Here is a 14,947-nt window from a genome sequence, read left to right as displayed (position 1 = left end):
CTTGAGCCCAAGGTTGCTGGCTTGAGCAAGGGGTCACTCGTTCTGCTGTGCCCCCCCCCACCCCTCACCCCCATCAAAGCACATATGAGAAAGCAATCAATGAGAAACTAAGGTGCCACAATGAAGAATTGATGTTTCTCATCTCTCATCCTTCTGGTCTGTCTGTCCCTTTCTGTCCCTCTCTCTGTCCCTGTCACAAAAAGAAATAAATTATATCAGTTCCTGGTGTACAGTTCTATAATAATACATCATCCATATATTGTATTGTGTTCACTACCCAAAGTCAAGTCTCCATCCATCACCATTTATCCCCCCTTAATCTCTTTCCACCTCCCCCCTTCCCTATGGTAATCACCGTACTGTTGTCTGTGTCTTTAAGTTTTTTTTGCTTAATCCCTTCGCCTTCTTTACCCAACCCCTCCCCCCCACCCCCCTAACAGTTGTCAGTCTGTTTTCTGTATCTATGAGTGCTTCTATTTTGTTTACTTTGTTCATTAGATTCCATATTTAAGTGCAATCCTATGGTACTTTTCTTTCTCTGACTGATTTATTTCACTTATAATGCTCTCCAGGTTCGTTCATGCTGTGGCAAAATGTTGGAGTCCTTTCTTTTTTATGGCCATGTAGTATTCTATTGTGTAAATATACCGCCGCTTTTTTATCTACTCATCCACTGACGGACACTTGTGCTGCTTCTAAACCTAGGCTATTGTAAACAATGCTGCAATGAACACTGGGGTGCATATCTTCTTTTGAATCAGAGTTTCAGGTTTCTTTGGATATATTCCCAGAAGTGGAATCACTGGGTCATAAGGCAGTTCCATTTTTAATTTTTTGAGGAAATTCCATACTGTTTTCTACAGTGGCTACAGTGTGAGATATTTTCAATTAATAATACCATTCATCCCATAATCAGCCTCAAAATCCAGTCACCTTGAGCAAAATCCTTTCTCTTATTCCTCACCTCCAAAAAAATTTCCAAATTCTATTTATTTTGTCATAATATTATCTTTTGAATCAATTTCCTCTGCCTCATTTTCACTGCTCTAACCCATGTCTTTCTGAACATGAGTTCAAATATGAGTGCAGAAGTTCAGCACTCACATTCCCTCTGCCACTCACTTCTCTCCTCACAACTCTAGGTTAATTCTCCTAAAGCTCTGATCATATCTCATTCTTGAAAAAACCTACAAAGGTTTACCACTATCTCCCGACCATCCAAAAACCTCCGGTCATGGCCCTGAGACATCTTTACAGCTATTCCTATCACAACAGTATTTCCTTCTACATATTTTCTTGGACATTTTTCAAGCTATTCCTTATACTTACTTTTATGTGTCCACAGCTGTGCACCTATTAAGCATTCATAAAAAATTGTTAAGTCAGCCTGACCAGGCAGTGACACAATAGACAGAATGTCAGCCTGGGATGCTGAGGACCCTGAGATCACAGGCTTGAGCGTGAGCTCATCCAGCTTGAGCGCAGGGCTACTGGCTTGAGTGCGGGATCATAGACATGACCCTATGGTTGCTGTATTAAACCCAAGGGTCGCTGGCTTGAAACCCAAGGTTGCTGGCTTGAGCAAGAGGTCACTGGCTCCACTGGAGCCCCTCTGGTCAAGGTACATATGAGAAAGCAATCAATGAACACCTAAGGTGCTACAACTATAAGTTGATGCTTCTCATCTCTCTCCCTTCCTGTCTGTCCCTGTCCTTTTGTCTCTCTCACTAAAAAAAAAAAAAAGTGTTAATGAACCCAAAGGTAAGGTGTCCAATCGTCCTCCTTTAGGGAGAACAGTCCTTCTTCCATCCTCCCTCAAAAAGTATCCTCCTATATGTCCTCCTTTTTGATATTGGAAGACTAATCTGTAAATGTCTGTATTCGATCGATGTAGAGCCAATCCACTGCATGTGATGTGACGTATTTGTATTTGACATGATGATTCGTCAAGGATCAGTACAGTGTGGTGAGATGCGATTAAGAGATGCATGCGCTCTGCATGGGAGACCTTGAGAGAGTGCACAATATACGGGACATGCAAATGGTTTTGTGTACTTCTTACTGAAACACCACATGGCACATATGACATTGTAAACTCACGATTATTTCCTTCTCAGTGAATATTCAATCACAGACAATTCACATTTTATTAATTCATTATCTATTTAATAATTTCCAAATACATGTAATTTTATTTACAAGTATTTTCCCAAAATTCAAGTTTTAAAGTGGAAATCTAACCTCAAACCATATCTATTAATAATAAATTTTGATTAAATAGTTGCATAAAACACTTATTAATTAGAAAATGATAAATACACCCGAATATCAGTCCAAATTAGTGGTTTTGTTTGATATTTAGTTTTACTAAATGAGTACTTTTTTCTTACAATTATTATTAAAAATTAATAGGCATGTAAGCATAATTACAATATAAAATATTACAAATGTTTTTATTATGCATTTATCATATTAGAGTATATTATTGTTGTAATGAATAAAATGTTTCTTTTATTTACGATATTGTTTTCTTCAATTTACTTTTGTCCTTTTCATTGTAAAAATGTTGGTCACCTTACCAAAGGTAATTACTTTTTAATTATATCAATCTTCAGAGGATGACTCTAAATACTAATCCTGAAATTTCTCCCCAAATATGTGTTCTAAGTTTATATATTATTGCTCATAATGTACACACACAGTAATTCCCATATAATAATTTATTTTTTAAATTAGACGTCTAAAACTTCCCTCTGATTAAATGACAGTACAATTTTAAAATAATATAATATAAAAAATTGAACAGTTCACATATATTCCTAACTCATACTTTTAATGTCTGTTATCTATACAGGATTATATTAAGAAAAAGGGGAAAGAAAATAGAGGTTTAAAACTAAATATGCCCATATTTCTTACTAGCAAAAATTATTTTTAATTTTGGTGCTTAGCAAGAGATACATGGGAAAACATCAATTAGTCCTACAAAATCAACATTCATTTTATATATATATATATATTTATATATATATATTTTGTTGTTGTTGTTTTGTTGTTGTTTTTTTTGTGGCAGAGACAGAGAGAGGGACAGATAGGAAGGGAGAAAGATGAGAAACATCAATTCTTCGTTGCGGTTCCTTAGTTGTTCAATGATTGATTTCTCATATATGCCTTGATGGGGGGGAGGGGACTACAGTAGACTGAGTGACCCTTTGCTCGAGCCAGCAACCTTGGGCTCAAGCTAGTGAGCCTTGCTCAAACCAGATGAGCCCATGCTCAAGCTGGCGACCTCGGGGTCTCAAACCTGGGTCCTCTACATCCCAGTCCGATGCTCTTATCCACTACGCCACCACCTGGCCAGGCCATTTTAAGTATATTAATAGAGGTATGCAGTTATCAAATTTATAAGAAATAATTTTGTAATAGTATAAATATATTCTAGAAAATAATCATACTCTATGCAGAGTATAATGTAAGATTTGTTAGGTTACCATATGCCCTTAAGACTCTACTTAGCTCTGTTACTGGTTCTAACTAGGTCAATATTATCTAGTTAAACACAAGTACATCATAGTAAATTATTTTTGAGCACTTAATCTAATCACAGTTCTAAGTACTTTATATGTATTAACTCAATGATTCCTCAAAACAACACTATTAAGAAAATTCTACTATTACTTCCATTTTATAAATGAAGTAACCAAGAAACAGAGAAGCTTAAGAACTTGCCCCATGCCCAGGCCAGGTAGCTCAGGTGGTTAGAGCGTTGTCCTGATACACCAAGGTTGAGGGTTTGATGCCCAGTCAGGACACATACAAGAATCAACCAATGGCCTGACTAGGTGGTGGCGCAGTGGATAGAGCGTCGGACTGGGATGCGGAAGGACCCAGGTTCGAGACCCCGAGGTCGCCAGCTTGAGCACGGGCTCATCTGGCTTGAGCAAAGAGCTCACCAGCTTGGACCCAAGGTCGCTGGCTCCAGCAGGGGGTTACTCAGTCTGCTGAAGGCCCACGGTCAAGGCACATGTGAGAAAGCAATCAATGAACAACTAAGAAGTCGTAACGTGCAACGAGAAACCGATGATTGATGCTTCTCATCTCTCTCCGTTCCTGTCTGTCTGTCCCTGTCTATCTCTGTCTCTGTAAAAAAAAAAAAAAAAATCAACCAATGAATGCACAACTAAGTGGAAGAACAAATTGATGTTTCTCTGTCTCTCTCTCTCTCCCTCCCTCCCTCCTCTTCCTCTCCTCTCTAAAAAAACAAAAACAAAAAACTTGCCTCAGGTCACAGAGCCAGTAAGTAGCATAGTGAGAATTCAAACCCAGGCCGCAGAGGTTTACATTAACCACCATGTCCATTTGCCTCAATAAACTGTCAGAATAATCCACAAAAGAAACTACAGAGACTACTAGGACTTTCTTGCAGCACTGTGCCTTTTACCATCTGATACTTCAACTCCACGAGTTCTTAATTACTTACCAAATGCCACAGTCCAGCAGTCTCTCTTGTTTTCTCCTTGTACAGGTTCCATATTGGCAACAGGATCATCTTTTTGCCTTGGGTCCCACACCTTCACAGTTCCTGTCATAAAGAAAAGTGAGTTGGCAAAATTCAACAGCAAATAATGACATTATTTTCTTCCTATGGCTTCCTGTGTGCACGGCAATATTATAGATGTCATAACATTTGAAAAATGTTCCCATTTTTCCTGACTTCTAATTGGGTAAATTGTACTTAATATCAGAGATATAACCCATATGTTATTGTCTGACTTAAATTTCCAAATAGGTTTTTAGAAAAGCCAACAATTGTTCCTAAGTTACATAATTACATTATGTAATTCAAATCGTGCTTTATTTTCTTTGCTTAAGCCTAAAACTAATGTGTTACTTATTTAGAATAATACCAGTGCCATTTTAGTCATTTCCATACTACACTGGCATTATTCCTAAACAGATGAATAAATTAATTTTTACATCTGTGATTTCTTTTTTTTTTTTTTTTTTCCTGAAGCTGGAAACAGGGAGAGACAGTCAGACAGACTCCCGCATGCGCCCAACCGGGATCCACCCGGCACGCCCACCAGGGGCGATGCTCTGCCCCTCCGGGGCGTCGCTCTGCCGCTACCAGAGCCACTCTAGCGCCTGGGGCAGAGGCCAAGGAGCCATCCCCAGCGCCCTGGCCATCTTTGCTCCAATGGAGCCTCGCTGCGGGAGGGGAAGAGGGAGACAGAGAGGAGGGGGGGGTGGAGAAACAAATGGACGCTTCTCCTATGTGCCCTGGCCGGGAATCGAACCCGGGTCCCCCGCACGCCAGGCCGACACTCGATACCGCTGAGCCAACCGGCCAGGGCCTACATCTGTGATTTCTTATATGAGTTTTTGTTTTGAGATTTTATTTATTCATTTTTAGAGAGAGAGAGAGAAGCGGGGGAGGAGCAGGAAGCATTAACTCCCATACGTGCCTTGACCAGGCAAGCCCAGGATTTTGAACCAGAGACCTAAGCGTTCCAGGTCAGTGCTTTATCTACTGTGCCACCATAGGTCAGGCCTTATATAGGGTTTTAGAATACTATTTCATTTTTATTTTTTATTTTATTTTTTTAATTTTTTACAGAGACAGAGAGTGAGTCAGAGAGAGGGATAGACAGGGACAGACAGGAACAGAGAGAGATGAGAAGCATCAATCATTAGTTTTTCATGGCACATTGCAACACCTTAGTTGTTCAATGATTGCTTTCTCATATGTGCCTTGACCGTGGGCCTTCCGCAGACCGAGTAACCCCTTGCTGGAGCCAGCGACCTTGGGTTCAAGCTGGTGAGCCTCGCTCAAACCAGATGAGCCCGTGTTCAAGCTGGCGACCTCGGGGTCTCGAACCTGGGTCCTCTGCATCCCAGTCCGACGCTCTATCCACTGCGCCACCGCCTAGTCAGGCAGGATACTATTTCATATACAATTAAATTTAATTTCCCTGTGGCAACAGAGAATAGGGAAATAATAAATAAAATTAACAAATAATTCTTCTCAATTTAATTTCAACTTTCTCATTTTAATGCAAATTATAGGACTACTCACTAAATGGTGTTACTGGTTATGAGAAAAACAAATGCATGAGAAAGACTAGGAAAAGGGTTAAAAATAAAAATCCTTAAAAAGGATAAAGGATAATGCAGAAAAAGGGGCACTATTTCACTAGATTTATCTCTAAGAATAAAATAAAATTAGTCATTGAAAAGGCTGCATTAAGAAGAAAATATCCATAGAAATGTAAGAAAAGATTTATATCACTCTACAAGGTTCATACAAATTGATAAAATTCATATTAAGTTTGTAATAATTAAGTGAGCAAAGAACATAAACAGACAATTCACAAAGCAAAATTAGTAAATCAATATAGAAAGGCATTAACACAAGTTGGAATGGAGTATCATTTTTATCTATAAAATCAAGAGATAAAAAGGACAATCAATGCTGGTAAAATATAATGGAAATCTACCTCAGCCATTGTAGCTGATAAGGGAAAAAGATATTTTGGAAAGTTTGACAATAAATTTTAAAAACCGTAAGATTCATTTATACCAAAAAAATTATATATATGATACTCACTTCTTCACTATTTTTAAGTCACTCTCTTAAAACAATAAACAAAAAAATGAGATAAATCGAATGCTTATTAACAGAGGTGTGGCAAGAATATTGTGACATGCATTGGATGAAATGTGACATAGTTGCTAAAATGACAATTTATAGAAACAGCAACATTTACATATGACAAAACATTAAATGGGAAAAGTAAGCTGTAAAACACACACACAATGATAACTACACATTGTTGCACAAAAGACTGGAAAGGAAAACAACCCTCATAGTTATGCTAGTGTGGTAGACTGTTATTTTTCTTCCTAAAACCCATATTGTTGTTAGGATTGGAAAGAATATTTATTTCTAAAACATTGCCACCCTTGAGTAATTATCAGAAAATTCCACCCCACTTTTCTTTTAACTCTTTGAGTAGTGAGTTTTTTTCATGCTCGTTGACCCCCGGGAGTGAGTTTTCTTTCAAAAAGTGAAATTAGTTCCAGTTACAGTTTTATTAACTTAAAATCATGTTTGTTTGATAACCAATTTATGAAAGAAGAACATACATTTGCCTTTTTTTAATGTTTCCTTACACATTTTTGAAATAAATCGGTTGTACTCTGGATGGCCAGGAGGCACGAGGACGTACACGAATGTTCATACTACTCAAAGGGTTAAGACTGTCCCTTTCGGTCACGGCAGGTGGAAAAGCAGCGCTGGTGCCTTGGGGCTCTCCACACTGCCGACGAAGGATCATAGAACGGCAGTGTTCAACCAGCTGTCAATGTGATGATTTTCACAAGTACTGATCCTGCTTTTTAAAAAAAGAAAATGAAAAGCTGCCACCCACATTACATTGTCAGCTGCCTCGAAAACCTATAAAGAAATTTTAAATCCTTCAAGGTTTATGGGAAACTATGGTTGTTAGTAGCTGAACTTTATCACAACTAAAAGAGTAAGTGCTCTGTCTCTTATCTCAAAATACCCTAGGATTTTGGGATATGCAGTCAAACTTGCCTATTAAAAAAGTAGTTTGTTAGATTTAGCGGGTCAAGGTTCCCAAGGATTTCCAAATAGAGAGGATATGCCGTGGTGTACAGATTTATCTTACATAAAACAGTCTGACTTACCATCTCGACTGCCAGTCACAATTTCAGGTGCTCCTTCCCCAATTCCTAGTCCACCTACACCGTCTATGGTATTGATAATCTCTTTATGGCCCTTTACAGAATACACTGGGCTCTCTGGAGCTTCCAAATTCCTAAACAACAGAAGACAGCTTCTTACTTACATCACATGCCCCAAACCTTTAGTCCACTACCAAAAAGTAAGACTGTATTCCATATTTGACTTTTGTTTAAAAACACAGGTTTTGCTATGAATTTATATATATACTCCCAATTTCTTCTCTCCACTTTAATATCTTTGAAGCCCTCAATGAGAATGTTCATTATGCAACTTGGAATTCAAATTCTTGAGTCCACTTTACTTAGCATTCTTCAAAGATGATCTATCCAGGTCCTCTGCACATGAACTACAGGTCTGCTTATTAGTAAATGCAGATTCAGAGGCTCCTCCCTAGACATTAAGAAAAAGGCAAATGTACTTCTTTCTATAAAACTAATAAGGATCTCTGGGATTGGGTCCCAAACCTGCTGAGCCTTTGACTTCTTTAAATACAGAGTAAAGTCAAAAGGGTTTAGAATGATTCTAAAGTAGGCTTTGGTAGTTTCATCTTGAAATCTTTTGAGGTTTATTTTGAGTAGTGCGTACTTTGTACACAGTTCTCCCTTTATAATATATTATTGATTTTCATGTAGTTGTATATTTTTCAGTTTATCCTCATGCTGGTCATAAATATTATAGGCAAACTGGCAGAAGTATCTCTGACTCGAGGTTATTTAAAAGAGGTGCAGGAAAGGACCTATTCCTGCGTACGGCTGAGGCCACACGAGGCAGCTGGGAGACGAGCGGCTCACGCAGGTTATGTTAACACACCCTTTCTTGCTTCCCTTCTTTTGCTTTTCTATTGGAGCTTTTATCTACACTTCTCTTTAACAAGTCGGCTTTCAGTAACTTACACTTAAACAAAAATGAATGCAGCTTTTCATGATCTAATCCCAACTTATTAATGAGCCAAGATTAGTTAAGTCTCACTTAGCAAATTTGAGATGGTTCAACCTAGTTTAGAGATGATGCTTATCTTTGTAGCATTATTGTGAAAGAATCAACAGTCTTGTGAAGGAATAAACAGGATTGAGGTTCTATTTTTAAAAAACTATTTTTATAATTTTTTAAAAACACTACTTTTTTAAACATAAAATTGTAAGACTTATCAATGAAAATAAATCAGTAATGCCTCTTCCATACCAGAAAAGTCTATTAGGAAGATAGTCAACAGTTACATTTCTTACATATTCTTGTGGTGAAATACATTTTATTGTTTTTTTAGTTTGCTTGTTTTTTGGGGTTTTTTACAGAGACAGAGAGAAAGTCAGAGAGAGGGATAGATAGGGACAGACTGACAGGAACGGAGAGAGATGAGAAGCATCAATCATCAGTTTTTCGTTGTGGCACTTTAGTTGTTCATTGATTGCTTTCTTATATGTGCCTTGACCGTAGGGCTACAGCAGACTGAGTAACCCGTTGCTCGAGCCAGCGACCTTGGGTTCAAGCTGGTGAGCTTTGCTCAACCCAGATGAGCCCGCACTCAAGCTGGCGACCTCAGGGTCTCGAACCTGGGTCCTCTGCATCCCAGTCTGATGCTCTATCCACTGCGCCACCATCTGGTCAGGCGTGAAATACATTTTAAAAAACAACATTTAGACTGGTCTCTCTCCAAGTATCTTTGACAGTATATGACACAGCATGTAGAACTAATAATGCATTATAATATGCTAACTTAATTGTTAAGCAATTAAAGCAAGGGTAAATTAAAATAGCTTCATTATGTTTTTTGTTTGTTTGTTTTCGTTTTCTAAGCGAGAAGAGGGGAGTTAGTGAGACAGACTACCATATGCATCCTGACCAGGATCCACGCAGCAGCCCCATCCAGGGCCGATGTTTGATTACTGAACTATTTTTAGCACCTAAGGCTGATGCACTCAGACCAACCGGGTCCTTAGTGCCCAGGACCACACTTCAGCCAACTGAGCCACAGGCTGTGGGAGGAGAAAAGAGAGAGAAAGGAGAAAGGGAGGGGAAGAGAAGCAGATGATCATTTCTGTTGTGTGCCCTGACCAGGAAATCAAACCTAGGACGTCTATATGCCAGACTGACACTCTACCCACTGAGCCACCCACCAGGACCTTAATTATGTTTTATATTAGGATTCTAAGACATAAATAGGTTAAAGTAATTTAATTACAAAGTAGCAGATTCTAAGTGAGAAATCAAGAAAGGTCACATTAGAAAACATGAGGTAGAGAAGACAGTTTCTCTCTGGAACATTACTGTGTACTTCAGATGATTAAGAGATATGCCTAAAAAGTAACTACAGAGAAATTTGAATTTACTCAACCCTAATTTAAATATAAAGAAATAACTCTAGGTAAAACATGAAAATAAAAAGCATTTGGCACAATTGTGATTTGCTCATTCAAACAGGTTTATCTTAATTTGCTCAACAGATGTGTTCCTAAAAAGTTGTGGTCAAATGTTGGCTAACACATTTAAAAAAAATATTTTAATGAACTAGGAGTTCTACATTAAAAAAATTAAAACAAAAACCCAATGAGTGTATCTGTCCTGGTTGGGTAGCTCAGAGCATCATCCTAAAACACCAAGATTATGGGTTCCATCCCCAATCAGGGCACAAACCAGAATCAACTAATAATGCATAAATAATGGAACTAATCAATGTTTCTCCGTCTTTAAAAATCAATCAATTAAAAAAAAAAGAAGTGTATCATTCTGTAATGCCAAACGTATTATGGAAATGCAAACAATTAATATGTAATATTTCCCTGTTATACATGTGCATTTGTATTATATGCTTCAAGGTGGAGGGAACAGCCCTTTATTTACCTACAAGGTATTAAATGCTAGCACCAAACAGCATATGTAAAAATAAATATTGACAACATTATTTGAAATACCTAAAGAAAAATTAGAATTGTCTTTCAGAGGAAGAGTAACAAGACTATCAAAGAAACTGTTTATCTTATGTCTTAATGCTAATTAAATAATCTTACCATATATGAAGGTTTCCAGCAAAATCTCCAGTAGCTAAATATCTCTGCTGTAAAGATGTTGCACCAAATGTTCCACATTTTATGGGTTTGGCCTTTTCAATCTTGATAAAAGGGAGGGAGAAGGAATACATTATTAATGTAAGCAGCTATTTATTATCCATGATATTTACAACTTTATTATGGGATTTAAATAAGGCACATAATATAAAATGTTCTATAATAAAAATTACACCTTTTCTTTAGTCGTTCTTCTATAATTTAAAAGTATATAATTCAAAAAGAATGAGTTTTAATTTTGCCTTTCCTCTCCTCTCGCTAATGAGACATTCAAATGCTGACAACTGTACCATCTCTATTGGTTTGCAAATATGAAAATTTCAGCATTTAATGTGGTATTCTTCTTTAAGATCCTCTGTAGACATGAGAACGTAATGAAGATATCGTTCTTTCCAGATGGCTACAAGAACGAAAATGTTTATGAGTCTCTTCTAGTTTTCCCTGCAGAACCCTCAAAACTGAGAATGTTTATGCCATATTCTCTGTGGGACCCTTTCAATGTCTAGAGATTTGTATACCAGTGTGTACCAAAGGCATTACTATTAGTATGGATTAGCCAATCTTTTCGGGTTCCTTTCATTTAAAAGGTTACTGCTCCAAGTATTATATATAATCACATTAGTAAAATAACCATATATCAATGCACTATATAAGGCAAGTGGTTTATAGACGTCACCTGAAGATCATACCACAGAAAGAGTCCTTGGAAGTGATCTAATACTATAGTGTAAGGTGGTGGGGGACGGTCACCTGGGAAACCCAGGCCGGGAACTTTGGCTAGGAACGCCCACATCCAGGTGCGCCAAAAGAAACTTCCCAGGAGCCCTTTGGGAAAAGCTACCTTCTGCCAGCCAGATTTCACCACGTCATATTAGCTCGACCACCCTAAACGGGACCCTTTAAATATCTCTCACACGAGTCACTCCATGAGACTTCCCTGGCCTCCATGTTCCCAGAACCAGGGAACCTCATCAGATGGGATGCGCTCTGTACTCAATAAAGCCTTTTATTATTCCACACTTCGTGACTCCGGCCCCTTCCTTCCTCCTCGGCGGGGAAAAGTACCTTACACATAGCCCTGTCATAAAGATATCCAAACCAAGAGCTTTAGATTCGCCCAACTCAAGCATTCAACACTTAATGAGTTCCTACTATATGCCAGTCAATGAACTAGGCAGAAGATACAAAGATAATAAAATTGGCCATGCCCTCAAAAAGTTTATAACCCAAACAGAGTAGTCTCCCCTTATCTGTGGAGGATAATTCCAAGACTCACAGCAGACCCCTGAAACAGAAGATAATACTGAACCCTATATACACTATGTTTTTTCCTATACCTACTTATAGTAAAGTTTAATTTATAAGTTAGGCACAGTAAGAAATTAACAATAACTAGTAATAAAATAGAATTATTAACAATGTACTGTAATAAAAGTTATGTGAATAGCTTTGGGCCATTATTAAGTAAAACATGGGTTACTGGAACACAAGCCCTGCAATACTGTGCCTCTAGATCTGATAATCCAGGCGACTACTAAGGGTGGGACAGAGTAGAATGGTGTGATTTCATCATGCTACCTAGAATGGCGTGCAATTTAAAACTTATAAAGCCTGACCTGTGGTGGTGCAGTGGATAAAGCATCAACCTGGAACGCTGAGGTTGCTGGTTCAAAACCCTGGGCTTGCCTGGCTGAGGCATGTACAGGAAGCAACTACTACGAGTTGATGCTTCCTGTTTCTCTCCCTACTTTCTCTCTCTCTCTCTCTCCTCTCTCTAAAAATCAACAAATGAAATCTAAAACAAACCACCAAACTTATAAATTGCTTATTTCTGAAATTTTCCATTTAATATTTTCAGACTGTGAGTAACAAACTGTGGAAAGTGAAACTATGGATAAAGGGAGGGTGGTAACCTCAGTTCTTTTTTTTTTTTTTTTTTTTTTAGAGAGGCAGAGATAGACAGGGACAGACAGACAGGAACGGAGAGAGATGAGAAGCATCAATCATTAGTTTTTCATTGCGCGTTGCGACTTCCTAGTTGTTCATTGATTGCTTTCTCATATGTGCCTTGACCGCGGGCCTTCAGCAGACCAAGTAACCCCTTGCTCAAACCAGTGACCTTGGGTCTAAGCTGGTGAGCTTTTTGCTCAAGCCAGATGAGCCCGCGCTTAAGCTGGCGACCTTGGGGGTCTCGAACCTGGGTCCTTCCGCATCCCAGTCCGACGCTCTATCCACTGCGCCACCACTTGGTCAGGCTAGGTAACCTCAGTTCTTACTTGACTCCTCCGACATGAGCACATGCATTATGCTACTCTCACCTACTCCCTCATTTCCAGGGGTCTTGCATTCACCTGTTACTTCCAGATGTTTCTAATTTCTCCAAAGTCCCCGCTGACCCCAACTTCACCTGCCCAGGTCACTGACATCATCCGTCCTGGAGTCTGCTTTTCCCTCCAGCTCAGCCCCTGGAAACTGGACGACCTGGAATTAGATGAGGCCACGACTGGCCGCCGGTCCCACACCACAGCCTGTCCTATGCTCTCACCTCCCATTTACTGTCAGCCTCAACAGAGCAAAACAGGCCTCTGGTCTCTACAGTCTTAGCATATTTTTATTCTCCCTCCAAAAATTCAAACAAAAGACTAAAGGGCAAAAGCGACTCTGGTCTCCTTTTGACACTCCCCAGAAGTAATCATCATCCTTCTAAACCTTATTCTACACATTTACAAACACAGGTAGGGCTGCTTTAATATAAAGGGGAACATCACATACTGTTCTTTGACTTAATTTGTTTCATTTAACAATATATCTGGATAAACGTTTTTCCCTACACAGAGTTCTCCAGTTACTAGGGCATCTCCCCTTATAACTCCTCAGTTCCTGTGCCAATTTTCATCCCTCCCATTAGCGTTGGCCTGTTTCATATAAATTAAACAGTAATGTCCCTCCCTACCACTTTCAATGTTTGGGCATTTCCATATATGGTATACATAGCAATTTTCAAAAAAAAAAAAAGCACATAAAATTCACTTCACACAAACTGTAACTTCTCTTTCATGATTCAAAATATATTGTTATATAATACAAAGCTTTGGAAACTCTCAGTTTGTTGAGCTTTGGGATCTAGATAAATTAGCAATTATTATGTAGCCAGGTATAAAATAATGCATTTACAGCCTCAATGGAATTATCCAGTAAACAAAATTAGTCATCTACAATAACATGATTGTAAAGGACCATATTGTTGAGAAGCACAGAACCACAGAATGGTAACTTTTTTCTTTTTAATGCACAGGTGGTCCGAGGTAACATCAGTTATTTACTATATCAGATTGATATTGTTATTTTTCCAATTTTATGAAGAAGAGTATCTTACAATGGGGCAATACAGAGGATCAAAATTTCTGCCAATTTAACAAAGCAGACAGTTTTCAAATTATGCCCTCCCCACCTTCCCCTTCCCTCAAATAAAACTGCAATATTAATAGTGATATAGCACCTAATTACCATTAAGACACAATTTCTAGGGTTCGACCCCGCTGGGGCTGTGACTCACAGGTTGAGAACCGCTGTTCTATGGTTAAATAATTCAAAGTTCCAACTTACTATGCCAAATGATGAGACAGCGCCCCACTCCCTCCTCCCATTTCTTTCACAGTGGGCCTGGTCTCCCCCAGCTCTAAGTCATGGGTAATGGCTACCACAGTCTGGAGCAGAGGGTGAGAAGCTCTCAGTAAGAAGGAAGTGGGCCCTAGTGGGCAAGAATATGGTTCCAGGGACTCAAAGGATTAGGAGTCACAGAGAGCTGCATCATATATTGATATAACTCTGGAAAGTTCTTCTCAGCAAAGTACCAGGAAGACTGGTCACTTTTTTTCTTCCACCAGCTCCCTGAAATTCCTCTCCTACCACCTGGTACCTCTGCTGGGGTTCCTACTCTCTTTCCTAAGCTGTGGGAAAGGTAAAGATAACTGCTACTTTTACCTGCCTACAGTGAGCAGTTCTTTGAAGATTTTATCGCTGATACTAAAAACTTGGAACACAAAGACTTTGCTCCTTACGTTATTCCTTTCCCTATCATTCGCCCTTGACCCTTTGGAATAGAAAATCTCAAACC

General features: G+C 38.7%; 2 protein-coding genes across 2 annotated transcripts in view; both read right to left on the bottom strand.

The window, feature by feature from the left end:
• The window catches only part of C1D (C1D nuclear receptor corepressor), a 495,080-nt gene that overhangs the window by 76,859 nt on the left and 403,274 nt on the right, over nt 1-14,947 (bottom strand). The window lies entirely within an intron of this gene.
• The window catches only part of DNAAF10 (dynein axonemal assembly factor 10), a 32,496-nt gene that overhangs the window by 10,295 nt on the left and 7,254 nt on the right, over nt 1-14,947 (bottom strand). Inside the window, exons 2-4 of the mRNA XM_066378096.1 lie at nt 10,774-10,874; nt 7,711-7,841; nt 4,481-4,582 (exon numbers count right to left, since the gene is read on the bottom strand). Coding sequence (XP_066234193.1) covers nt 4,481-4,582; nt 7,711-7,841; nt 10,774-10,874 — 334 coding nt within the window. The remainder of the gene's footprint in view (nt 1-4,480; nt 4,583-7,710; nt 7,842-10,773; nt 10,875-14,947) is intronic.

Source organism: Saccopteryx leptura, chromosome 3, assembly GCF_036850995.1.
Source record: "Saccopteryx leptura isolate mSacLep1 chromosome 3, mSacLep1_pri_phased_curated, whole genome shotgun sequence".
Taxonomy (NCBI): Eukaryota; Metazoa; Chordata; class Mammalia; order Chiroptera; family Emballonuridae; genus Saccopteryx; species Saccopteryx leptura.
Note: the sequence above shows the minus strand (reverse complement) of the source record. Positions and strands in the feature narration are given on the sequence as shown.